Source organism: Trametes versicolor (genome assembly GCF_000271585.1).
Source record: "Trametes versicolor FP-101664 SS1 unplaced genomic scaffold TRAVEscaffold_6, whole genome shotgun sequence".
NCBI classification, from domain to species: Eukaryota; Fungi; Basidiomycota; class Agaricomycetes; order Polyporales; family Polyporaceae; genus Trametes; species Trametes versicolor.
The window spans coordinates 1594534-1618992 of record NW_007360326.1 but is presented as its reverse complement, the minus strand read 5'-3'; the positions used below and the strand labels follow the sequence as shown (position 1 = coordinate 1618992).

The window sequence follows — 24459 nt, the reverse complement described above, 5'->3', positions numbered from 1 at the left end:
ATATTGCTCTGATATGCTATACACAAATAGCGAGTACCTCTAGCTACTTCATGAGACTGGCCGATATGGAGATCGTGGACGGGAGCTGACAGAAATGGCAAAACATAAATTGGGTGTCCCGAGGACCGGTAGATTACTGTAGTAGCTTTTCATGGCCTACACCGGTTTACGGAGAAAAACACCGCTGATCCTAGGCTGAGCGGAGCATGAGGGAGCATGTGCCGAGTCAACTGTCGTTTTGTCACACTCGGCCGGAGTGGGCTGTACTACCGCAATTCGTCTTGTACACTGCAAGTACTCTGCCTTGTGCTTCTGACCCACATAACCCGGCGGTATCGGACGGGCGTATACGTCGCGAAACGGCAAGCGTGACAGCCTCAGGTAGGAGGCGATGCCCGGTAGCCGGTAGGGGGTGCGTGACAGGGGTTGTGAGCCTGTGTGACTGGGCGCTAGTAGCGTGTGACTGTGTGAGTGCTGTACGCGAAATTGGCGTTCCGAATTCATCGTCGAGATTGAGCAGGACGCCGCCGCCCTGTCTGTTCCTGCTTGTCTTGCTCTCTCTCCTCGTCCTCCCGTCCCTCCTTCCCGTCCCCGTCCTCGACGCCCGCTACCGTCTCTCACTAGTCGTACTCCTGCGGTGCTGGAGCAACTATGAGCGGGCCCGGCGACTACGACCGCCAGCACAAGCAGCTGGAGTCTGTCTCCTCCCAGTCCTCTAACGACTCCGCGACCCTCGCCTACATGGCTTCCGACGCGGGCCCTGAGCACGATCACGACCTCCTCCCACCCTCTCTCTCCAACGGTACACATCCCCCCTCGCCACGCACAGACCCTCATGCCTCAGATCGTGCGCACGTCCCGACGAGAGCGTCTACTGTCAGTTCCCCGCACGACCTCGATCAGCGGAAGCCCAGGGCCGACGACCACCCCCATGCACGCAGCGAGGACCTCAACCATACCTCCGCGTGGGCCCGCGGGGATCCTCAGCACAATGACTATGCACTCTCTCAGTCTCCTGCTCCGCCGTACCTCGTTGCGAGCCGGCCAGGCACCCCGGGCAGCTCACACCACCACAACCCCCCATCTCCCTCCGATCAGTCTGAGCGCTCTCACAGTCGGCCTCGCAGCGTACACTCGGACTCGTCTCTCTATTCTGATTCGTCTACTCCTGGTGGCAGCCAGCCTGGCGGAACATCCACGACGCACACTAGCGCGAGCGTCGCTTCTACGTAAGTCCCCACCACTTGACCTAAAACATCCTCCCGCCGCTTGCCGGCCGCGCTCGGTGCAGTTCTTGTCATCACGACGTCGTCTAATCCTGTCCCTCGGCAGACCATGCGCGGCGTGTGGCAAGGCCATGCAGGGGGCCTTCGTGCGGGCGTTAGGCGCTGTGTACCATCTCCAGTGTTTCAAGTGCATGGTGAGCATCACATGCAGCTGTCATCCCTGATCGATGCGTTGACTGTCGTCCAGGACTGTGGTGTCGTCGTCGCGTCCAAGTTCTTCCCCATTGACGGCCAAGATGGCAAGCAGCACCCGCTGTGCGAGCGAGACTACTTCCGGCGTCTGAACCTGATCTGCGCCAAGTGCGGCATGGCGCTGCGGGGCAGTTACATCACGGCGTGCAGTGAGTATTCTCAACTATATGAAGCAGGTTCATGGGTCACCAACGGGTCCATTAGACAAAAAGTTCCACGTTGAGCATTTCACGTGCTCCGTATGCCCGACGCTCTTCGGCCCGCAAGACTCGTACTACGAGCATGAGGGAGACGTGTACTGCCATTTCCACTACTCGACACGATACGCGACGAAGTGTGCTGGGTGCAATAGCGCGATCCTCAAGCAGTTCGTGGAGATTAACCGGAATATGCGCGACGAGTGCTGGCACCCAGAATGTTACATGATCAACAAGGTGCGTTTTCACCGTCCGCGGTGTGGCCGGACTTGCTAAGACGTCTTTGCAGTTTTGGAATGTCAAGGTTTCTTCCCGACGGCCTACAAGTCTTCTACCACCTGAAGAAGGCGAGAGCAGCTCCTCCTCAGAACCGCCCTACGTAGAGGAGGAACGCCGGGAAACCGCTCACTCACTCAGGGAGAAGCAGATAAGGATGGAACAGCAGGTTTATCGGATATGGACGTGAGTTGATCAACTGACGCAGGAAGCCAGGCTGAACAGAACTGATTTCGTGCAGCGTGTTGTCTGCCTTTGAGGAGTCTAGCGCCGCGTGCATATCCGACATGTTGCGGCAGGTCAGCAACGGACAATATCTCGACGCCATCCGGATGGCCGAGAAATTCATTTTGCATGTCGAAGTTCTCTTTGCCACTATTGACGACCTGGAATACCACTTCTCACGACTCAGGATGAAGGGTCAGTGCACCCGCGAAGCGGTCAAACAGCGAACTAATCATTCCGGCATTTGTCAGGCATGTCTCACGTACGGGAGGCGCGCATGCTATGTCGCAAGACCGTCGATCTGTTCACTCTGCTGTCACATACCCAGGAGACGGGTGCGCGACGGATGGGTATGACACAAGAGCTGCTCGCCCTTGTTACCGGGCTTGCACATTACCTGAAGATTCTCATCCGAATCGCTCTTACCGGTGCACTGAAGCTGGAGAGAGAGCAGGACGTACGGGAGGCGATCACGAACTTCCTCGACAAACTACACATGCTCGCTATCCAGGGCGCAAATCCTGCTGCGCGGCGGATTATGAAGCGTGCGAACGGGGAGCTCGTTCCCCAGAACGACTCAGGCAATGTCGGCACGCAGGGCGTCACCTACGGGTTCAAGAGCCTGGCACCCGAGAACGCTGGCGAGAGCCCGTTCAGCGCTTCGCCGAAAGATCCCTCGCTGGCCAAGGTAGCCGTCGTCAACCCGCCCTCGGACCTGTGTATAAAGTGCAACCAGACTGTTGAGGAGGATTGCGTGCGGCTAGGGACGTACCAGCGATGGCATTCCCACTGCCTCAACTGCCAAACATGTGGGAAGATCGCGGCAATGCCAGCCATCAAGGAGCCAGTTAAGAGTCCCAGTCAGGACGACCAGGGCAAGGAGCTTGTGGGTCAAGACAAAGATTCGAAGCAGCCCAAGCTGTCCACGGCACGCCGGCCACCCGCGAACGTTAACGCCTTCGTCTTTGACCTGGATTCCATGAAGGAGACATCCTCGTTCGGTACCGTGCCAACTGTCGTCTTTTGCACCGAACATGCGCACTCCAATTGTCGCGCTGGCTTCCAGGCCGTCTCCCGGTTGGAACAGTATGCGTTTCTGCTGAACGTCGCCCTGCGGAGATTGTACGTGCTGCTCAAGAAGCGCGGTGTCGTGCCTCTATCTCCAGGTAAGTTGCCTCATCGAGCGCACTCTGCTGTCGGCTAAAGAATCAACAGCGGCCACGTCAATCCCAGGCCAACCTCCGCGAGAGTTGGAGGAGGACCCGTACAGAAACTCCGCCGACATGAATCGTCTTCGCTCCGTTCATCTAGACCGCAAGCTATCATCGACAGCCCGGGTGCCAAAGCGGTCAACGATCGTCGAGAGCCCGACGGGCAAGGTCGCCCATCCCACGGATATGGCCCACCGTCCACAGCAAGTGGCCGCGACCGCGCACCATGCTCCGCAAACCGCACAACAGTCCTCCATGCGGCCCACGAAAGCGCCCCACGTTCACACCCAACACCCGCCCCAACCACATCAGCAGCGGTCATTACCGTCGCCAGGGACGATCGACACAAGCGTGCAAGGTCAGGTTATCCGACCCGCATTCGCGCGCGGGAACACTGCGGTCAAGATTGTCGACGAGTCCGGGCCAAACTCGCCTGCAGGTGGCGCCGCTGACCACGACGGGATGGTGGGCGGGATCGAGGACGGTATCACCCTTGCGGATATCCCGCAGCTCGTCGAGGCAGCGCAGGCGCGCGAGCAGCGGCGGTCGCTCCCGAACCAGAACGCGACGCCGTACATCGCGGAGCTGAACCCAGTGCAGCTTGCGATCGTGAAGCACTGTGCGGTGTCGGTGCTGCAGCGGTCGCCGCTGCGGGACCAGTTCGACCTGGATGAGATCCTGGAGCTGGTGGAGCTGAAGAAGAGTTCGTTCTGGAACAAGCTCTTCAAGCCGGGTAACGACAAGAAGAACGTGAAGAAGAAGGGTGAGTGGACTGAGCGGCGCGTAATGCGCTCGCAAGATATAGCAGCTCAACGTCCGATTTACAGGCGTGTTCGGTGTACCTTTGGAGCTTCTGGTCGAGCGGGAGGGCGCAGATTCCCTGCTGGGTGCTTCGCGTGAGACGCTACGGATTCCAAGTTTTGTGGACGACGTCATCTCAGCGATGCGACAAATGGGTGCGTTATATAGGCGATGCTCACTCTTGCTCGGTGGCTCACGGGATCTTCAGATATGTCCATTGAGGGTATCTTCCGGAGGAACGGCAACATCCGTCGACTGAAGGAGCTCACGGAGGCGATTGACCGAGATGCGTCGTCAGTTGACCTCACGCAAGACAACCCGGTGCAGCTCGCAGCGTTGCTCAAGAAATTCTTCCGAGACCTTCCCGATCCTCTCATGACGTACAAACTCCATCGACTCTTCATCGCAACACAATGTAGGTTTCTCATGATGATGCTCACCAGGCCTACTGACTGATCGTCCTTCGCAGCGCTTCCTGCAGAGCACGACCGAAAGCGGCTACTGCACATGGTATCACTCATTCTGCCGAAGGCTCATCGAGACACGTTGGAGGTGCTCTTCGTCTTCCTCAAGTGGGTCGCGTCGTTTGCCCACTTGGACGAAGAGACGGGCAGCAAGATGGATCTGCAGAACCTGGCGACGGTCATCTGTCCGAGCATCCTATATTCCCGGGGCGCGAACGCGGTGCGCGACGAGAGCTTTGGCGCCATCCGCGTTGTCACCGCGCTGCTTGAGAATCAAGACGAGTACTACTGCGTCCCCGAAGACTTCCTACCGATCCTGCAGGGCGAGGAGCAGTTCGCCACCTGCATGGAGCTTCCAAGCAGGGAGTTCTTGAAGAAGGTCGAGGCGTACATGCGCTCGAGGTCGGGGGCGCGCACGCCCGGGCTGACATCACCGATCATGGGCAACGCGCAGTTCAACTTCAACCCAGGCACGCCACGACCGGAGGACATGCGCTCCATGCCTCCAAGGTGCGTCCCACGAACACGCCCCGTTCGCACCTATATATCTAACCCCGTGGCAGGTCTACGCAGTCGAACCCGCAGTTCCTGGACAGGCCGCCGCTGGGCAACCCCTCCCCCTCCGAGAGCCTGCTCCGGAACGGCCACCCTCAATCCCGGCCGCAGCCGCCTCCTATTCAGCACTCCCCCTTCTCCTTCCCGGCAGGGCAGAACGGCCCACAGTCGGCGACGCAGCCCCAGTCGATGGGCGCGATCCTCTCCCCGCAGCCGCGTGCGGCGCCGAACTTGCAGAACATGCAGAACATGCCGAGCATGCAAAGTTTGCAGAGCCCGAGCGCGGAGTGGGGCATGGACCCGCGCCTGCCGCCGATGATCCAGGACCCGAACCGGCCGTCCTCGCGCCCGCAGTCGTTCGTCAACAACCACACCGCGTCCTCGCGGACGAGCAGCGAGAGCCCGCACCCGTTCGTGCCCAACGGGCACCCGCAGCAGCAGCAACAGCAGCGTTGACGTTGACACTACTCTACCGCGTCGCCTTGCTCTGTTGCTCTCCCCTCACTTATGTTATGCCTCACCCGTCCGCGGTCCGCCCTCTCGGTCCTTCTGCACATGGCCCGCCGTCACGGTATCTGCACTCATTCTCCTTCGCTAGTATATACTCTGAACTGCATCCACTCATCAACGCGCTGCGTCTCCGTCCCTCCTCACTCGCTACCTCATGAATTTGTCCGTATCTGTACTTCACTTTACGTCATTTAACCTATAGCATGGACAAACATCTATACCCTCCCAAACCAGCCATTAGGGCGCCGGACGACGAAAATTGGAATATCGTGTGCTGATGGTGCTCTCGCGCATGCAGTCATCCGTGAATTTTTGGCTCGTAGATTGCCCCAAGTACATTGTCATACGAAGCGGCGAGGCACATGTCCCTATTCCTACACATCTCGCTGCGGTGTGCAGACGTATAATGCAGACAAGGATATGCGTTCCGGGTGCGCATAGCAGCATGTTGCATATTACTTTTTGAACTACTGCACATGGTGGTGGTGGATGAAAGACATAAGGAAGTCGTAAACCTGGACCTCTACTTGAGAGGGATGCTGTAGAACAGCGTGAATATCAAGTGACGAAGAGGGTTGTCTCAGAGACTTACAAACGCGAGGAGTGGGTGGCACCGATACCGGGGCGACCGTGCTTGACGGGCCGGTATGAGCACGAGAACTCAGCGAGGTAGTGGCCGACCATCTCGGGCTTGATCTCAACGGAGTTGAAGACCTGTAGGATCGCAACGTCCGTTAAGGGTCTATTCCTTCACATCCTCACTCATCGTGCCACGTACCTTTCCGTTGTAGATGCCGACGACGCTGCCAATCATCTCGGGGACGATGATCATGTTACGAAGGTGGGTCTTCACGACCGGGGGCTTTTCGTTGGGGGCAGCCTCAGTCTTCGCCTTGCGAAGCTTCTTGATGAGACCCATGGGCTTGCGCTTGAGACCGCGCTGGAACCGACGGCGGGCACGGGCATGGACAACCTAAGTAGGAACGAGGGTAAGGGTCTCTTCCTCCGCGATTAAGCTTTCACGCCGCATACCTCAACGAACTGTGGGCGCGAACAAGTCAGCTCCTGCAAAGTCCGATGATCGTAGCGTAACACACCTCCTCGTTGCTCAGGTCCAAAAGCTTGTCGAGCTCGATTCCGCGGTACGAGAACGTGCGGAACGTGCGCTTCTTCTTGAGGTCGGCAGCGACTTGGGGGTCGGTAACGGAGGAGTCAGCCTGTAGGCACGCCAAACGTTCGCACCGTCAGCATTCCATTCTCTATCCACCACCGTTAACACCGTGTACGGGCAACACTCACCATCTTGCGGTTGTCGTGGGCGGTCTTGCGGTGGGATCGGGAGGGGCGATAATTCCTGCGCTGCTTTGGTGCGGAGACCGAAAGCGTGAGTAGTGGCTGGGCGCTTAAGTCATCCGTGGGAATGCAGCTGTACAGTTCTCAGCCACCGCTGGCGCGCCGGGCCCATACGCGCCGATCGCGTAGACGGTCTCGCATTTCCATCGTCCTCGGATAGAAACCACAGGTCTTCCCCTAGGGATTAAAAGGTACGTGTCTGCTCGTCGTCGCGCGCGTTGCAGGTGTTCGCAGGCGTGTGCAGAGTGCTTACTTTTGGCGAACGCGCACAGTGATTTGTGGCTGCCGACCTTTTCCAATAACCCCTCAAAACTATCATCGTGCGTCCGCCTGCTTCGCTCGCTCGCCCAGAACGAGCAGACTCAAATCACCCACTTCTCCTTACCCGTTATAGATGCGTCATTTGGCTGCGTACCTCCTCCTCCAGATCGGCGGCAACGCCTCGCCCTCCGCGGCGGACATCAAGAAGGTTCTCGGTGCCGTCGGTATCGAGGCCGACGCTGAGCGTCTCGAGAAGCTCATCTCTGAGCTCGAGGGCAAGGACGTCAACGCCCTGATCGCTGAGGGCTCGTCCAAGCTTGCTTCCGTACGTGTTCTCTTTCAAGTCTGTTTCTGGTCGATATCTTACAAGCGCTATCTTAGGTCCCCTCTGGTGGTGCGGTCGCTTCTTCGGGCGGTGCTGCGGCTGGCGGTGCCCCCGCCGCTGCTGAGGAGAAGGTGGAGGAGAAGAAGGAGGAGGAGAAGGTCAGTTTCGCTTTGCCCTTCATCCCGCCGGTGCCGTTTCTGATATGGTCATCCCATCATACAGGAGGAGTCCGACGACGACATGGGCTTCGGTCTGTTCGATTAAGCTATGTATCGCTAGCCAAAACATACAGTACATCACGCCGCTCCTGCTTGGATGCAATGATGATACGCTTCACGACCGACTCATATGTGTGAACACGACTGTTTCATTTGGCCATTTGATGTTGTTCACCGAGGTAGAGCTGCAGTGGTTGGTGACCTCGTCCGAGGCGATGAGCATGCCCGGAATGACACACACTTCACTAGCACTCCCTACCCTAAGAGATCAGTCAAGCTGGGTGGTCCTCATGCAATCATATTGTATTATGGGACACATGTACCAGATTAATTTGCGTCTTTAGTGACACTTTGAGCGCATGTACTTGGCAAAACAGTAAGCGCCCGTCCGTCGCCTGCTTGCCCAGCTCTCTTCAGCATCTTACCTTCCAACTGCCTACTGTCGCGCTTGTCCTCATTTATGGTTATGGCTTTCGTAGAGGCCGTCTCCCAGCGTACGGAGGTCGACGCACTCTCTTCGTCACCACAGTTGACCGCCGATATGGTCTTCAAAGGTCGCGATGAAGCCGACGAAGTGCGCCGAGACATCTTCTTCCTCACCGTCACCGCCGAAGGGTTCAGATTCGGCCCGACGACACCTGCCAAACCTGCCGGCGCGACTCTACTCAACAAGAACACTTTCGTTTTCCTCAGTCACATCTCTACCCTGCTCACCACCGGTAGTCAATCCGACTTCACCGCTGCCTCTGTCAACGCGGTCACTGGCCAACTGGAGCCTGATGGCCATCTCTCTATCATCTGCACCCGGAACGAGACCGCGGCTCGTTCGTCCTCGACGTCGCCTAAGATTATGAAGATCGCCACCGACCCGGGAGCAGCGCGGCGCTTGCTCGATGATTGGTTCGATGCAACCAACGCGTAAGTCATGGCCTTATAGCATAGACATCGTCTGTCATCTCTAATTTTCCATGATCTTAGGAACACATCTTTCGACGAACATCTGTGTGACGTCGGGTCCATCGTTGCCTACATCCTCGGGATGTCCCCACAGGAGCGGCAAAGCAAGGATCTGATAAAGCTCGAGTTGTTCTTCATACACCGTGCGTACCGGAAACTCGCGGCTCGTATCGACATGATGGATATGAAATCTCTATGGTGCTCTTGTCCCATCCCCCTCATGCGGGAGTGGTATGCCAAGAAGCAGAAGCAGAAGCAGGACAAATTTGAAACGACTGTTCGTTTCAAAGGCGAAACCACACTACCCGAACAGTGTGGTATCTTCCGGTCCTCCCCCGCCAACCCATGCATCTATCCGCTCACGGATCAGAACGTCGACCAGTGGCTGGCCCTCTTGGAAAATCTGCTGTTGTGACTGAGGAACACTCTCTTTGGCAATTCTACAAGTCTGTGCAAGACCCAGGCGCCAAGTTGGCACGATATGTCGAAGATCCTCTTGGATATTCTCTATCTCAGTGATGTCCTGCGGTCAGACTTGTTTGAGATGCTTGACAAGCATTGTGCAGGCCAATGCCTTATACAAATGGAACAAGCACAGTTTGAGAGCAGTGAGAACCTTGTGTCACTTGTTCACTATCTTCCATCACATGGTGTGCACCTTGACACTTTCTGGGAAATTCAACCAGTCGTCCCCAGCAGGAAGTGACAATGAAAGTGCAGCTAATACCCAATCATCAGAGATGTATATGCGGGCACAGTTGGCGTAAGTGATTGGTTGCTTATATTCTCCTTCAAAGCTCACTGATTTGAACATGCATGTGCAGTGAGGTGGAAGCAGAAGCAGATGCAAAAGCAGGTTTGACCGGAATGGTTTCAGTTTGATTATTGTTTATTTGTACAACAGCTTTGTAACAACTTTATGGAGTGTGATGTACTGCTGCCCAAGAGACATCAGCAATGACAAAGACACAATGATGCACAAAGTATGAACTGCACCACCCATCATGTGCAGAGTTTATTGCAGAGGCAAATTCCTTTTACACTAATGCAAGCTTGAGGCCACATTGCTGTTTGGAGATGCTATGTAGAGCCAGGATTAATGATACAAGAAAAGCAGACTCAATCACGGGAGCTTGAAAGACTAAGTTGGCTGATATTGAAGACAACATGCGCAGGATCCCACACGTAGTGCAAAGAAACTCACCATATATGATTGGGCACATGGTATGCTATGACAGAGCGTGGAAATAGGCTGCCCGCATGCACCAAACGAGTTGCATGACGGGAATAAGCAGGCAGCACATCTGGTTTCGCTTATACAGTATGCGTGCACGTGCTTCTCGGTCGTGGCACGACCAACATCACACGACCCGCAGGGGATGCCCGACGCATGCCAACGCCACTGCGGGATGGGGACGAGTGAGGTCCATTGAAAAAGCTGAGATTGAGTAGCTGTAATAGACCGTGGAGTCGCGTGGACGATGAATGTGAAATATAAAAGAAAAAGATAAGCGCACTTTCGCGCACTTTCGGGACTAATTCTAGGATGCGGCTCGACGGCGGAGTGCCTGTGTGCATTCCGCGGGGGTGCTACGTGAGAGAGAGGACGGGAAACGACGAGCGAGAAGCCCGAGACAGCCAGCAGACAGCCCAAAGGGTCCGATTGGTGCGCAAGAAGAGGCCTCGAGCAGACACGAAATGCGCGGTCGACGTGTTACACCGCCTTGTGCAGCAACCATGAATGAACGAAGGAAATTTTGGGGCAAGTTGCAAGACGCGTACATCGCGTGGATAATGCCGAGCGGAGCGGTTAGCGTAAAGCGCCTCGCTCAAAACGGATGGTTGCTGATTGATCTGTTTGGGCCGTTGCGGTACCGAGGTGGGAAAAAAATTGTTGCCCTGACTCTGGGGCTTACCCTGATCGACCGGCTAGGCATTGTTATGGAATCTGGAGATTTGTCGAAGGTGTTTACAGTCGAAACCCTCTTAACACATACCTCTCGTAGCCCATAACCTGGGATAACCCATGCCTTTTTGGCTTTCCCGAGTTGGGATAGGGGGGAGTCGACCCCATACCCCATGAACCTGTAATACCACATAACCCATACAGATCTCGGAAAAAATCCCATAGGTATACCTTACCCCAAGTCCCATTTTGGGGAGACATACACCATTGCAGTTCACTCAAACTGCTTTCTATATGGTCACCCAACGGTAAGAGAAGTTTTTGCAGTCACTACATGGTGAATAATGGGTACTCGAAGCCCGGCAAGCGCCGAGCGGCCGTTTGCCGAAGAGACGCCCAAGCCTTACAAGATCAGGTCAACTCGGAACTCGCCACCTAGCTGGTTTTATGCTCAAAAACAACATCTGACATGTATATCAGAATGAGGAGCGATCATACCGCCGTGTACCTCCTCTGCGTGCACGATGTTTGATATGTACCCTACGGGCGCTTGTTCTCCTAGCCGCCAGCGCTCATCGGGCGTCTATCTAGGTAACCCATATCCTGCGAAAACCCATACTGTAGGGCCTTTCCCGATAGGTATGGGTTAGGAGGGTTTCGACTGTAGTGTGCACGCTGCAAAGACTCAGAACGGTCGAGAGAACTTGGACGAAGGTCGTTAAATCAGGCACGTACTGCCACTGTGCCACTATAATCGGAAAGTGCCGGCGGGAGGTAAGGAACCCGTCGCCGTTTAAGTGCCGGCGGCGGCCAGGGCCCTGGTAGGCCCGTGCATCCGTCGGCGCCCTCATCTCGGATCGGAACTCCTAACTCGGTCATCGGACCCCCACATCGTTTGAGTGCCAAGATAGCGAGGATCGAACGCCATCGAGGGGATTGGTGAGTCTGGCCAGATTGTCAGGCACAAGGCCGGAGAGGACGGTGCGCTGCGGTGCGTCGACGGTGACGGAGTGGATGGACGCGGCCGGGCGGAAACGCTGCCGCGGCAGAAGGGCGGCTCGGAGGTCCGGAAGAGTGGAACGGGCCGTGGCGAACTCTGTCATTTCTCTCGAGCGCGTTGGTGTCCTCCTCCGGCGAACGTGAATATATACCCCATCATTATACCCTCTCCCCGCTTTCGTCCTTTCCACGGACCGCCCCGTCTTCCCGCCCTTCTTGCTTTCCTTCCATCACCTCCTCCCGGCCTCTTGGGCTGACCACCCCGTTTCGCCTCGACCATCTATCAACCTCTTGTCCTGTCTCGCTTCGACAAATACCCCTGCTGCTCCATCTGCTCGTTCGACGTCTTCCGCTCGTTCTACGCTGTCTACCTGCCCCACAAATTCCTCCGCTCTGATGTCTTCGTCCCCCGACGGCGCAATGTACAAACCTCCGCTCTCCGCAACCAAACTTTCCCCACAGTCGGCGCCCCTTGATGCCCCTAGCGACCATCTACACCACCCCGAGAACGAGCACATCTCGGTCGCCTTCGTCAAGGGACCGAAGAGAAAGCGGCTCAGCAAGGTGCGTCTGTCGCTCCCGTTGTGCTTACCTCGCACCCTGCTCACTAAGTCCGCAGGCATGCGATGCCTGCCATAAGAGCAAACGCCGGTGCGATGGAACCGGTAAGTTTACCCCGCACGGCATGCTAGTCCCGATCACAGTCGACATGCCCTGAAGGATGTATAATTTGTATATCCCTTCCACGGGCACAAGCAGATTTCTTATAACGTATGAGGTTCGGTAGGCACCGATCTCGCACGTTATGAGAGATCGTGCACTAGGAGTTCGGGTTTTCGGAATGAAGCGCCCATAGGATGCCGCCCTGTGGATATGCACTATCAGGCACAGAGCGCGAATGAGTGGCAGAGCCTTTGAGAAAGAACATAGTATCGCATGTGCAACATCGGAACCACCGCACAAGATTCGGTCACCAGAGCGTGGGTGGTCGGTAGTCGGGTAGTACAGCATACCACATATGGGCTGTTCGCGAGGCATTCTCCGAGGCGAGAATAGTGGCATACGAAGCAGATCCGCTTACTGCGTAAATCCTATCTGACTCTATACGCTCCAATTTTATTTGCTTTGCGTCGCGCACGTCCACTAATGCGTTTTTATTTACAGCGCCTTGCGCAAACTGGTGAGTCGCAGGAGGGTATTTACCGCCTCAATTCTCACTGTCCAACAGTTACTACGCATCAAAGACCTGCACGTACACAGATGCCGCCGGTCGACCCGTGCCGGCGCCCAGAAACACCAATCCTGAACGCCCTGTTACGGCCGCCGTAGCCACGGTGCGTGCGCACCACAATCAGCTGACTGTGGTTCTGAGGGTGCACTTACGCAGGTCTCCCCGACCGGCGAGGCGCCGCCATGGGCTGGCCACGCAACCGCAGCAGCCCCTCCAACTAGCCCGCAAAATGGCATCGAGCGCGACCCGACCACCAAACGATCCCGGCGCGGTGTGCCCGGCGGAGCACCGAGCCCTACACAGACGTCGGTGTCGCCAGATGACTGCGACTCGACAGTACTGGATCCGGCGACAACCCACGAGCTCGTGAACAGTATGTTTTCACCCGAGGACGTGTCCTATTTTTGCTGAGCTTCACCGCAGTCTTCTTCGCACACTGCAATCCCCAGCGGATGATCCTTCACAAGCCCTCTTTCTCCGCCAACCTCAGTCTCAACAAAGTGCCAAGACACCTTGTTTTGGCAGTATGCGCAATCGCCGCGCCGCTCTCGAGGACAGTCGCCTCCAAGGCGTCCCATGCGCGTCTCGCGGGCGTGCCATTCTTCCAGGAGGCTCTCTCGCTGATGTTCGACAACTCTGGGCGATTACTTTGTGAACCTTGCGTGAGCACTGCTCAGGCACTTTGTTTGCTCGAGATGCACGAAGTGGCGGCCAGCCACTCGTGGACCCGTCACTACAGGTACTTCGGTAGGTCATATGTCCGCATGTCTGTGTGAAAGGAATCGTGGGCGCTGATCACGCCCGTTCAATGCCCGCGCGGGAGCAGAGCTTGCGCTGCAGGTGCTCGAGGGAAGTCTGGAGGTGCATCACTCAGACAACGCAACGCCGCCTTCGCCAACAAACTCAGAGGCACTCATCGACTTCATTGACCGTGAATGTACTCGGCGTTGCTTCTGGCTCATCCAAATCATGGCGTGGATTAGCAACATCTACACCCGCAAACCCATTCGCCCGCGGATGGCTGAGCTCGCGGAACTCGTGCGATTGCCCATCGACGAGACGACTTTCGAGTTGGCTATGTTGTCGAGCTCCGCCAGTGAGTATGACCACGGCGTTGTCAACGTGCTACATCACTGAAGCCGTGCACAGCGTCGGAGTACCTTCGCCGTCCTGCACCGCGGACGCGGTATGCATCACAGTACGGGCACATGTGCCGGATACTGGAAATACATCACAACGTGGAAACTATACTCGGTATGTCTTGAGACCCGCTAATTAACATCAGGGAAAATTCTCACTCGGCCGCCTAGCCACTAAAGATGGACCAGAACGCGTGTCTGCCATCGCAGCGGTCAGGCCCACGTTTGACGTACGTCTCCAGCTGCCCGGATAAGATGCTGGCTCACCACGCGCCTTCGTAGGCATGGCTCGAGTCCCTGCCAAGTCATCTGCAGTTCACAGAGGAGAACTTGGAGACGCAAGTCGCCATGTTCGAGACATCGTCAAACTCAGGCGCGTGGTGTTATTGCTTCATGCACGCGATGTACCCGTGTTGCTATCTCGCCATACTTGAGGTAAGCCCGCAGTCCGTGCGAGGCCGCGCCCGCTTTCTCGTTCTCCGGAGCACAATGTCTGACACGGCCGGTTTCGTCCCCAGGGCGAGGGAACACTCTCGGAGCCGATACCGTGGGTCCGGGAGCAGCTGAATATGATTTTCACCGCCGCCGGGACCCGCGCGAAGACTTCCATACTTTGTACGTGTACCACAGTACCTGCCGCCGGCACCAGCTGATGACGCCCCCCTTCTTCCCCCGCACGCCCCAACTCGTGCTTGTCCGTTACGGTTGCCCTTCTTTGCCGCGGCATGTGCGATCAGCGGCCTGCGCCCTTTGGGTAAGAGTCCTTTGCAACGTTCCAGATGCGCTAGAACGTGATTAACTCTGTTCGGTAGTCTTATAGCAAGTACAACCCGGACGACCCGCAGGTGCAAGTGTGGGACCGCGACTTCGAGAAGGTCTGGGGTTTCAAGGTCGTCCTAGTCGCCGAGCAGTGGCGCCAGAGCCAGGCCATCCAACGGCAGCAGGCCTCGGCCACCGCGGCCGCCCAACAACAGCAGCAACAGCAGCAACAAATGTACCAGCCGCGCGACCCGAAGTCAGCGTCGGGCTCGCCGCCATCGGCGCACTCGTCTCCGGGGGCAGCAGCGAGCAGCTCGCCGTACGACGGCCGGCGGGACGGGAATGCACGTACGCTGCTGCGTTCTCATGCGTCTATGTCCGACCTGGATGTGGCGTACTCGCCGACGGCACAGACGAATCTGCCGTCGCTGAAGGCGAGCGGCCTGCTCGACTCGTGGAAGCCGCCATCGGACGCGTTCGCGAACGCCCTTTCGCTCGGCACCCAGAGTCAGAGTCAGAGTCCGTCCGCGACTCGCGTCGCGCAAGGTCAAACGATACAGCAAGGACTTCCGGGCGTATCAAACGGCGTTGCGCCCGTTGGGCTGGACTGGCTCACAGACGGGGGCTCGCGCCAATAACGGAGGAGAGGACGCGGCGTCACCCTGCTGTGCTACGGAGATGTAGCATATTGTGATAGGCTTTCTTGGGTCACGGACTGGCGAGGTGTTGTGGGGTCGCGTGAGACTCGATATCGATGTACATCCAGAGGTTATTTGCTCTATGGAGCGCAGGGGGTGAAAGTTGCTTGGGGTATTCGCCTTTGTAATTATACAATCTGTGATATTGACCGTATCGAGTCGTTCGTAGTCCGATGGCCTGTGCGAGAAAGTACGAACGGGTCTGGTCCTATGGCATGAACAAACACCGCGGCAGACGAGCGTGTTTACGCTTCCACTTTGTGCAGGTTGCGGTGCAGCTCAGGCTTGACAAGGACGACACGGTCGAGCAGCTTCTTGACCACCTTATCCTTGCTCGCCTCGTATTGGGCACGGATCTCCTTCTGCTTTCCCTCGGTCTCCTTGTCCACAGAGACCTGGGCTGCCTGCGTGGTGCCTGCATGCTGGTTACATGCCCGAGCGGTGAGCTTCGGATAGTGATATCATGTAGCGCCAAGACGCACCGATGCCTCAAAGGCCTTGAATTCGGCCTCTTTCTGCTTCTTGTACTCCTCTATCTCTTTTGCGGCCTCGGAGCGCGCATCTTTGAGCCTCTGAACGCGGTCTGCGGTGCGGAAATGGGATGCGTGAGTGCTAGTGACCGTAGACAGGGACCGGTATAACGGACATTGGCGTGCCTGCTGCACTACCTTCGCGGCCTCCTTCTCGGCCTCGAGGAGAGTCTGGATGCTCTGTGATTGTTGGCCAGCCTGTTTGTCCGTCGTTCAGCACATAGTTCGGGACGCACAGGGCTGGTGCAGGGACAGACCATGAGGGTGTGCAAGGAGGATTCAGACTCCGCCACAGTGACGCGCTGCGAAATGGACTCTCGCGGTTGGCGCTCGTCGCGACTGAGAGGACCGCGTCGAGCAGCCCATTCGTCGTGCTCACCGTTCGCTACATTCTCCACGCTTTGCACGACGCACCGCTCGCTGGGCTCGACGACGTTGGCCGCACAACATGGCCGCCAATGCCGCCAACACCGACCCGCTCTCGCACTTCTCCTTAGCGTTGGCCGCGCCTGCAGACTCTAAAGAGCAGGCCGACCTACTCGCCACGCTCCGCGACTCCCTGGAGGGCCACCCGAGCTTGCCAATACTCTGCTCGACACTCCTTAAGACCCTTTCGGGTGCGGGGGACTCGCTTCTGAAGCGATGGGTGCTCGACCTGCTTCATTTCGCCATCTGCCGGTCCAACCTGAGCATAGATGCGCGCACACAATGTGCGTGATAATTTCGTGTTGAGAGCATAGTTATATTGACTAAATGCTATGTGGCAGTGGCGGACCAGTCCCTCGAAGCACTGGTTGGGTTGCTCAACGACCCGAACCTGAACACAGTGAAGGTTGCGATACAATGCTTCCCGACCGTGTTCGCTTTGATGTTCCGGAGCCTGTGAGTCGTCTGCGACCCCATATATTCGTGCTCTCACTCTGTACGTCCAAGGTGCTCTAACCGGAATAACCGCCGCCCTTGGGACATCCTCACCCAAACGAAGACGAGGATAATCGAGCTCGTGTGGGCACCGCACACCAACAGCGGTGTCCGCCTCGCCGCCCTCAAATTCCTGCAACGAGTTATTCTGGTCCAGACTCGCGGGATCAACGACCCCAGGGTATGTTTGTCTTCAAGGTCACAAATGCTGCCTCTCTGCTGACGGGCCAATCCCTAGTTGCAAAACAAGGATGATCCTAATCTGGCCATGTGTCCCACGGACCACCCATTTATCTCTGTGCCAGTCCTGGAAGCCGAGGGGATGAAGTTGCTTGAAGGGGTCGTCAAGCTGCTTTACACTAGCGCGTAAGTCGGTACGGCGATACTTCTCCGCTTGCTAACGCTCAGATGCAACAGCGACCCGAATGTAATCTCAGCTATCATGAACAGCTGGGCGAATTTGGTCAAGCGACGTCCCGCCCTCATGGACCTAGTGGTATCCAGTATCATGCATTGGTCACCCACTCATCTCAAAAGTCGCCCATATCTGGATGTACGGAGTGTGGAGAAAAGTATCCGGATTCTCCTTACGCATATATCGCGGTGCGTATATCATACCCTCTCACGATGACAAGACACTGAACATACCTCAGATCACCTCAAGGCGCATCCTACGCAGGTCTCATCCAAGCTGTACTCCAAAGCCAGGCGGATCGTATGGAGCGCGCTGCAACAGAGGAGAAGGCTCGCAAAGCAGCCGCCGCAGAGGCCTCGCGTAAGCGGTTATCTACGACTACACCTGTTGTCGACGCTCCCGACTCCAAACGACCCAAGTTGCAACACGAGGCCGCTCCTGCTGGGCCCTCCACTGCCGCTACTGCCGCCGCTGCTACTGCGCCTATCTTCGACTTCAGTTCTTTGCCTGCAACGCTCGTTACGGACCTGATTGTCGCCAACTTGCAAGCATTCACAGACAACGCTCTTTTGGGACTCGTTCAAGCACATCGACATAAGAAATCGGGTGGCGCTGCAGCAGTCCCTGCTGTCTCTGCGACCCCACCGCCATCTGCTCCATCTGCTCCTGCAGGCCCTTCACGCGCGACCCCTCTGGCTACTGCGACACCCCCGCCAACCGCACCTCGGGCATCCTTACCGCCCTCCGAACCTCGTGCCGACAGGAAACTCAAGTCTGCTACCCCGCCTCCACCCCCACCTGCAGTCGTCAAGGAAGAGCCGGTGGACCCGCTCAAGATGGATATCGACGATGAGGAGATCGAGTATGAGCCCGACAAGCTCAACCTGGAGGTACGTCGCATCGTTGGGAGTCTATTGCGCACGTCTCATCGCCCACGGCAGATGTCTGGAGATGCAGAGCCTATCGACGAGGCAGAGGCAGCTCTGGATCACGATATGGACGCTGCAGAGGTCCCTCTCACCGAGTTCAAGCTGCCGACGCCCCGAGAACTGGAGGCCGACGAGCGGGACGAACTTGTGCGTAAGGCGATCGCGCGAATACGAGAAGGCGCAAAGGAGCTGGCCTCTCATGAGCCTGTAATGGAGGTCGGCGACGGGCCACGCTCCTCACCTGGGGAGATGTGGATGCTCCTTCTCGTACGGATGGTGACGCGCGTGAGCGACCCTAACGTGGACACGGCTGAGGAGGAGGAGCAAGACAACAAGGACGAAGCCGGTGCAGTGGTGCGGAGGTCCGAAATCTATGATAGGCAGAACCGTCTGAGGCATGCGCTATGCGACTACATCATGGCCGACTTTTCCGGACGGTACGTTTATCAGGGTAAGCTAGCGAGCTATACGGTTGCTGAATGTTTGGCAGAGTGCGGCTGGCGACAACGTGGATGAACGAGGAGTGGTACAACGACCGGATACAAAGGCAACAAGACCGTGAATGGGTCAGTTCACCGTCCCTTTTCCCGGTTGAATCTAACGTTTAAACCCCCTTAGCTGCCCAACTACGAGACTTGGCTGAACCAGATCGTGGCTGCATACCAGGTACACGCAGACGGCAAGGATAGGACATTCTCACGCTTCTTGCTTGATCTCCCCCAAGTACCACAAGATATTCTGACCTTGCTCAGGGAGTCTTGTGTCGAGCCTGACCGGTTTGTTGTCAGCTTCTATCCGTTCCAGGAGACATCTGACACGATATGACCGCATGTCTAGGCGACAGATGGGGTTCGCAGCACTGAGAGAGTTTGTAGCTCAGCGCCCTTCGTTGCGTCAAGATGCGATGCACATGCTGCTTGAGCTCACCACACATCCCGATAAGATCACCCGCGGCGCGGCAATCAACACAGTCAAGAGGTGGATCCCAGATGGGCAGCCCATGGCGGACATGGTCCGAGATTTCGCGCTGCAACTCCTGCGGCGGTTGCAGTCAAGACCTCAAGCCGTCAAAGAAGCACCGCAAGCGCAGACACCTGAGAAGGAGCTCTCAGAGAAAGAGCAAGAGAAGGAGGTCGAGATCGAAACCGACAAAGAAAAGCCGCAGAGTCCGATGGCGAACGGCGCTGATCATGATGAGAACATGGAAGACGGGCAGCTTCCTCAAGAGGAGATCATCCAAACACCATATTTGCCGGAACAGTTGGAGCTGCCGGCTGTTGACTCACAGATCCTGCAGCACCTGGAGCTCTTGTTCGCGTTGTCGACCAGGCTACCGGAGTTCTTGGACGAGTAAGGCACCCACCTTCGCTGGTATGTGTGATATCTAATGCTTGGATACAGGATCTTCGCTGCATACGGTGGAATGGATGTCTCTGTGCAAGAGACTATCCAGCAGCTCATCACTCCACTCATCCGCGCGCTTGGGTCGACGCACGGGAAGCTCCTCACGTTGCTCCGAACTTTCCCTCCTGGGAGCGAGTCGCTTGCACTTCGCGTGCTTACCATCTTCACCGAACATGGCCGGCCGAGCGCGCAGCTCGTCGCATTGGTCAAGAGCCTCGTCAATGAGCGCGACCTCGACGCGCGGTTCCTCATCCCTATCATTGCCGAGATGGACAAGGTGCGGTGCTTTACCTTGCAATGATCCCCTCTTCTAACATTGGACCGCGGTCTATGCCCTATATAGGCTGATATCCTGCGTCATCTCCCGCGCATTGTGTCCATCCTCAACGGCACTCAGGAACCGAAGAATCTTGTTCGATCGGTGTTCAGCTCGATCGTCACCACACCTCCGGAGACGTTCGGCAAGGTCACGTCCAACCTACCGCGCGTGCGGCAGAGTGAACTACTCACGCCCGCGGAGCTCATGGTGCTCCTGCATCAATCCGAGAAGGAGATCGGGCTAAAGAGTGCAATCGAGGGTGAGCCATCCGTTCAGGGGTAAGGCAATCAATGCTGACGAATGCTCCAGCTATTGGCATCTGCTTCTCTATGACTGAGATCTACCGTTCTGAGATTCTTGCAGTCGTGATGAACCAGCTCGTCGACGAACCGAACCTGCCTACGTTGTTCCTGCGTACAGTGAGTTTCGTGTAGTCGGCACTCGCACGTGACGCTGATCTGCTGGTTATTCTCAGGTCATTCAAGCCGTGACGACGTACCGCTCCCTGGTCGGCTTCGTCTCCACCACACTGCTTTCGCGTCTGATCACCAAGAAGATCTGGACGAACCCGCCGCTCTGGGAAGGCTTCATCCGCCTCGCCAAGCTCATCGCGCCCGCGAGTTTCGGCGCCCTCCTCCAATTGCCCAAGGACCAGCTGCGCGAGCTCGTCGACAAGCAGCCGAGCCTCAAAGCGGGCCTGCGCGACTTCGTGCTGAAAAAGGGCACGAACAAGGCGCGCGTCGCCGGATACCTCGACATCTTCGGCGAGGAGGATACCAGTGCCATCGCGGCAAAGGAGGCGAGCCCCGCCTTAGCCCCTACTCCGGAGCCCCTTCCGGTCGACCCTCCGCAGGCGTCATGAGGTGTAGAGGTGGAAGGGTGGTAGACAGTGTATATAGTATCTCACACTTGGTGCGCACGCATGCTCGCGTGCACTCCGCTTCGCGCACGAGCATATTTGGTACGGTTCTCTGACCCTGTAGTGTATATTAGCAGACCCGTGGGACGTCCGGCTCCCGCGCGCTCCTGTAGCATGCCGTCGAACGCTCTTGCCTCCCTTCTTTTCTTGCAATAGGTACAGTAGATAGTACAGCAGCGAAAGCTCTTCCTCGCATGTAAGCCCCCCTCTAACCACCTGCACGCAACATCGCGGGGCTACAGCCGAATGGTCGACGGTCGACGGAGAGGTAGTTGTGGGTAGCCGTGGCTATGTGGTGTCCATGGTGAGGAGGCCTTCACCAAGCTCGAACGTGGGTGGATGGTCCGCGAGTTCCATACCGGCGAGCAAAGAATCGATGTCGGGCGTAACGACGAAGCGGCGGTTGACCTCGCCGAGTACGGAAAGCCGTTTATTCGCGGAGTCGACATAGACGGCGTGTTGGAGGAAGGATGGTTGTGTCGCTGCTGTAACCTGTACATACGCGTATGGAATGTTGTGTAAGTTCTATCTATAAAAAGATGTCCAAGGAATGCACGTACGTCCATGAGGATGCCGTTTGGCAGGCGTAGCTTGACCGCGCCGCTCTCGTAGATTTCGAGCTGGCCAACGACACCGTCGACTTTTGGCTGCCCTTCTGTCTTGTCGGCAGCGCTTGATGCCCCCGCGGCTGGTGCTGCCGTTGCAGCGGGTGCCGGTGGTTTTGTGTCCTCAGCGAAGGTGACTTTCTTGCCAGCCTCGTCGTTGCCGTCTTCGGCCTTGTCTTTCCCTTTGGTTTCCGGTGGCGCTTCGGGTGTTCGGAAGACGGGGAACGGATTTGGGAACTGGAAGAAGTACAGGCGCTCTTGCCGTATGTCCGTCTCCTGTACGTGTTGTCAGGAACGCACGCATAGATGGAGTATAGGGCGTACCTCTTCATTGGCGGCTTGTGTTTGAGCGAAGTCGTCGATGATATCCTCGAGCTCCTCTTCGTCCTCACTTTCGCTAAGGTCCAGAGCATTGGCTAGGTTTACCTGCTCCTCTTCTGGCGTTTTCGAACGGTCGATATCCATCGCCTCTTCCGCAACCACATCTGCTTTCTGCCGTCAGTAATCCTACAGCATAAGACACGTCGAATAAACGCACTTTTGACCCTCGCTTCACCCTTCTCTTCTTTCTTGACCTTCTTCTTCCCCGTCTCCTTCTCCTTCCGCAGACTCTCGGGGGCCATCCAGTCCATCTGCCTCACATTCTCCATATCGACGATCTCCACGCCCTCGTCCGGGTCCGAATACACCTCGTCGTCCCCCGGCGGGACCCCGCCCCCGTCCTTCGGCTCGCGCTTCAGCGTCGGCGCCGTCGTCTGCGTGAGCCCTGCGCCGAGGCGCGCCGCCCCGCCCGGTCCCTGGGGCACGATGGGCGCGAAGTTCGAGCGCGGCGCGGTGCGGCGGGCGGACGTCCCCCCAAGCGCAGGGCCCATCGCGAAGGGCCCGGAGGCGGTCATCTCTACCGCGGGTGGACGGGGCGCTGCGCCGCGCCCTCCTTCGCCTCCGCGGCCGCGCCCCCTGCCTCGCCCGCGTTCTCCGCCCCTGCCGCGGCCGCGCTCGGAGCTTGCTGAGGGTGCGGGTTCCTCCTGGCGCGTGAGGGGTGAGTGTGGGTGGAGGGGAACTTGAAGTCAGCGCGCACAGACCTTTTTGGCCTCCCTGATACACGGTGAGCAATGCGAAAGGGTAGCGTTGGGGGCGCGCGGGGGCTGAACTCACTCCTTGACGCGTCGTGCGGGAAGAGTAGGCACGAATTTGAGCTTTTGTGTGCCGAGGCGCGTTACATCGCTCTGCTTCTTCGCAAGGCTCGCGATGGCCTTTGGGGGGTTGCTGCCGGAGCCAGAGCCAGATGCGCCCGCGCTGCCTGAGGGTTGTTCGGACATGGTCGTGGTAGAGGCTAGTGGACAAGGTGTCCTCAGTCCTGGCGGAGCGGGTGCGCGATCGAACTTCAAGGAGGCGCGCGAGCAAGTGCTGAGGCCACTCTAATCTAATCACATTGATAACAGATCGTAATGCGACTATCAGAGGGAAAACTTTGAGATTATAGATGATCTTATCCTTGTCTTATCCGCTGCAGTGGCCTACTTATACGAGTGGCTGCCTCTTTCCGAGTCCCTTGTCCCTGACTCCCTCCTCGCAACGAACGCGTCTCTCCTTCTCACCGCGTTCTTCTGACCTGACGACGCTAGCCATGGCCGCGACCCAAGAGCCCGAGCACCTGCGTGTCACGTACAACGATGTGCACAACCTCATCCGTCGCAGCGCCGAGAAGATCGCGGAGTTCAAGCCGGACCTGCTCATTGCGATTGGTGCGCACCCTTTGTACTGTCATACCATCTACACTATGTTAACATATGTCGTACAGGTGGAGGGCGAGTATACCGCTCTCACTTGTATGCGGATCAGTGTGTTTAACATATCCTCGGATTCAGAGGCTTCTTCCCCGCGCGCGTCATGGTACGTCCCGCGCACCGCGATTCCTTTCTGCCGTTCCCCGTGCATCGAAGCTCATATTTTTGGTGTTTAGCGTACGTTCCTGAAGAACCCCGAGCGGAAAGGAAACATCCCCATCCACGCAATCGGGCTGTCCCTCTACGAGTCCCTACCGGGCCTCACCGCTGAGCAGATCGGCGCGCAGGTCATCCGCACCCAGTGGCTGTGGGTGAACATGTCCATGTGGAGGTCGCCCATGCTTATTCTCATGCAGCGGGCCTGAGTCCGGCAAGCTCCTGCTCGGCAGACGTGCACTCATTGTGGTCAGTCGGGTACTTCCACGACCATCCCACTGCCGCTGAAATAGCAGCGCGACACGTCGTGTTAGGATGAGGTGGATGACTCTAGGAAGACTCTCCAGTGAGATCAGGGACCCGTGCTATTCTTGCTCGGATTTGCTCACCACACCGGACCCCGCAGCTACGCCGTGACGGAATTGCAGCAGGACGTCGAGCGCGAGCTCGCGCTGCTGCCGGAATCCGAGCGCGAGGCGAAGCGCACGAAGTTCGCTGTGTTCGTCGTGCACAACAAGCTGAAGCCCAAGCTCGGGGAGATCCCGAGCGACATCCCGTGCGTGCCCCGTGCGCAATTGCTACCCCGCCGTGTCTAAACTTCTATCTCGCCCATACAGATATTACGCCGGGGACGAGATCGAAGACGTCTGGTGAGATCGATCTGCGCTATCTTGGGATTGGACGCGAGCTCACGACGATTATCTGTGTGATAGGCTGGACTACCCTTGGGAAGCAGTGTACGTCTACTCTGCGTGTGTTCGCACGGCGCTCTGTACTCATCTGCGGCTTGCTGCAGGGACATCGAGGAGCATGATCGCCTCGCGGCGGAGGCGAAGGCAAAGGCGCGCCAAGCGCAGTCGTAGAAGCTGATACAGCGCCCTGGAGGCGGTTCGGCCGTGCAGGACCCTGGT

At 57.3% G+C, this 24459-nt stretch overlaps 8 protein-coding genes across 8 annotated transcripts; 6 read left to right on the top strand and 2 right to left on the bottom strand.

Moving 5' to 3' along the window:
• Nucleotides 1-1357: 1357 nt before the first annotated feature.
• On the top strand, nt 1358-5663 carry TRAVEDRAFT_37504 (RhoGAP-domain-containing protein; the record flags this gene model as incomplete). Its single annotated transcript, XM_008040068.1, has 11 exons — nt 1358-1420; nt 1474-1627; nt 1683-1912; nt 1965-2137; nt 2193-2371; nt 2428-3342; nt 3392-4150; nt 4215-4343; nt 4397-4603; nt 4658-5162; nt 5216-5663. 11 exons carry the CDS (start codon nt 1358-1360, stop codon nt 5661-5663), a joined length of 3762 nt encoding a protein of 1253 aa, XP_008038259.1.
• A 577-nt stretch (nt 5664-6240) lies between these two features.
• TRAVEDRAFT_47782 (40S ribosomal protein S15) lies at nt 6241-7182 on the bottom strand (the record flags this gene model as incomplete). Its single annotated transcript, XM_008040185.1, has 7 exons — nt 6241-6256; nt 6310-6431; nt 6496-6690; nt 6750-6758; nt 6815-6934; nt 7017-7076; nt 7150-7182. The coding sequence occupies 7 exons, from the start codon at nt 7180-7182 to the stop codon at nt 6241-6243; spliced, it is 555 nt and encodes a 184-aa protein (XP_008038376.1).
• Nucleotides 7183-7464: 282 nt separating this feature from the next.
• TRAVEDRAFT_124797 (ribosomal protein 60S) lies at nt 7465-7920 on the top strand (the record flags this gene model as incomplete). Its single annotated transcript, XM_008040640.1, has 3 exons — nt 7465-7656; nt 7713-7814; nt 7879-7920. 3 exons carry the CDS (start codon nt 7465-7467, stop codon nt 7918-7920), a joined length of 336 nt encoding a protein of 111 aa, XP_008038831.1.
• Nucleotides 7921-8340: 420 nt separating this feature from the next.
• TRAVEDRAFT_47780 (uncharacterized protein) lies at nt 8341-9246 on the top strand (the record flags this gene model as incomplete). Its single annotated transcript, XM_008040184.1, has 2 exons — nt 8341-8792; nt 8853-9246. 2 exons carry the CDS (start codon nt 8341-8343, stop codon nt 9244-9246), a joined length of 846 nt encoding a protein of 281 aa, XP_008038375.1.
• A 2897-nt stretch (nt 9247-12143) lies between these two features.
• Nucleotides 12144-16337, top strand: TRAVEDRAFT_29150 (uncharacterized protein). Its single transcript, XM_008040006.1, has 15 exons — nt 12144-12300; nt 12356-12401; nt 12901-12916; nt 12965-13070; nt 13124-13340; nt 13391-13714; nt 13794-14063; nt 14117-14221; nt 14278-14336; nt 14389-14541; nt 14625-14721; nt 14844-14860; nt 14919-15985; nt 16046-16146; nt 16210-16337. The coding sequence occupies exons 1-13, from the start codon at nt 12157-12159 to the stop codon at nt 15501-15503; spliced, it is 2139 nt and encodes a 712-aa protein (XP_008038197.1). The 5' UTR covers nt 12144-12156; the 3' UTR covers nt 15504-15985; nt 16046-16146; nt 16210-16337.
• Nucleotides 16338-16509: 172 nt separating this feature from the next.
• On the top strand, nt 16510-21203 carry TRAVEDRAFT_58795 (uncharacterized protein). Its single transcript, XM_008040639.1, has 14 exons — nt 16510-16803; nt 16861-16975; nt 17027-17195; nt 17253-17380; nt 17432-17617; nt 17668-18319; nt 18371-18795; nt 18849-18924; nt 18977-19134; nt 19196-19708; nt 19760-20039; nt 20106-20340; nt 20391-20500; nt 20557-21203. Exons 1-14 carry the CDS (start codon nt 16542-16544, stop codon nt 20941-20943), a joined length of 3696 nt encoding a protein of 1231 aa, XP_008038830.1. The 5' UTR covers nt 16510-16541; the 3' UTR covers nt 20944-21203.
• Nucleotides 21204-21288: 85 nt separating this feature from the next.
• On the bottom strand, nt 21289-22924 carry TRAVEDRAFT_37496 (uncharacterized protein; the record flags this gene model as incomplete). Its single annotated transcript, XM_008040067.1, has 5 exons — nt 21289-21492; nt 21561-21878; nt 21930-22090; nt 22144-22630; nt 22769-22924. The coding sequence occupies 5 exons, from the start codon at nt 22922-22924 to the stop codon at nt 21289-21291; spliced, it is 1326 nt and encodes a 441-aa protein (XP_008038258.1).
• Nucleotides 22925-23232: 308 nt separating this feature from the next.
• Nucleotides 23233-24411, top strand: TRAVEDRAFT_37495 (PRTase-like protein; the record flags this gene model as incomplete). The annotated part of the gene is made up of 9 exons (XM_008040066.1): nt 23233-23350; nt 23476-23498; nt 23569-23699; nt 23749-23797; nt 23863-23894; nt 23955-24104; nt 24166-24198; nt 24262-24285; nt 24345-24411. The coding sequence occupies 9 exons, from the start codon at nt 23233-23235 to the stop codon at nt 24409-24411; spliced, it is 627 nt and encodes a 208-aa protein (XP_008038257.1).
• Nucleotides 24412-24459: the final 48 nt, after the last annotated feature.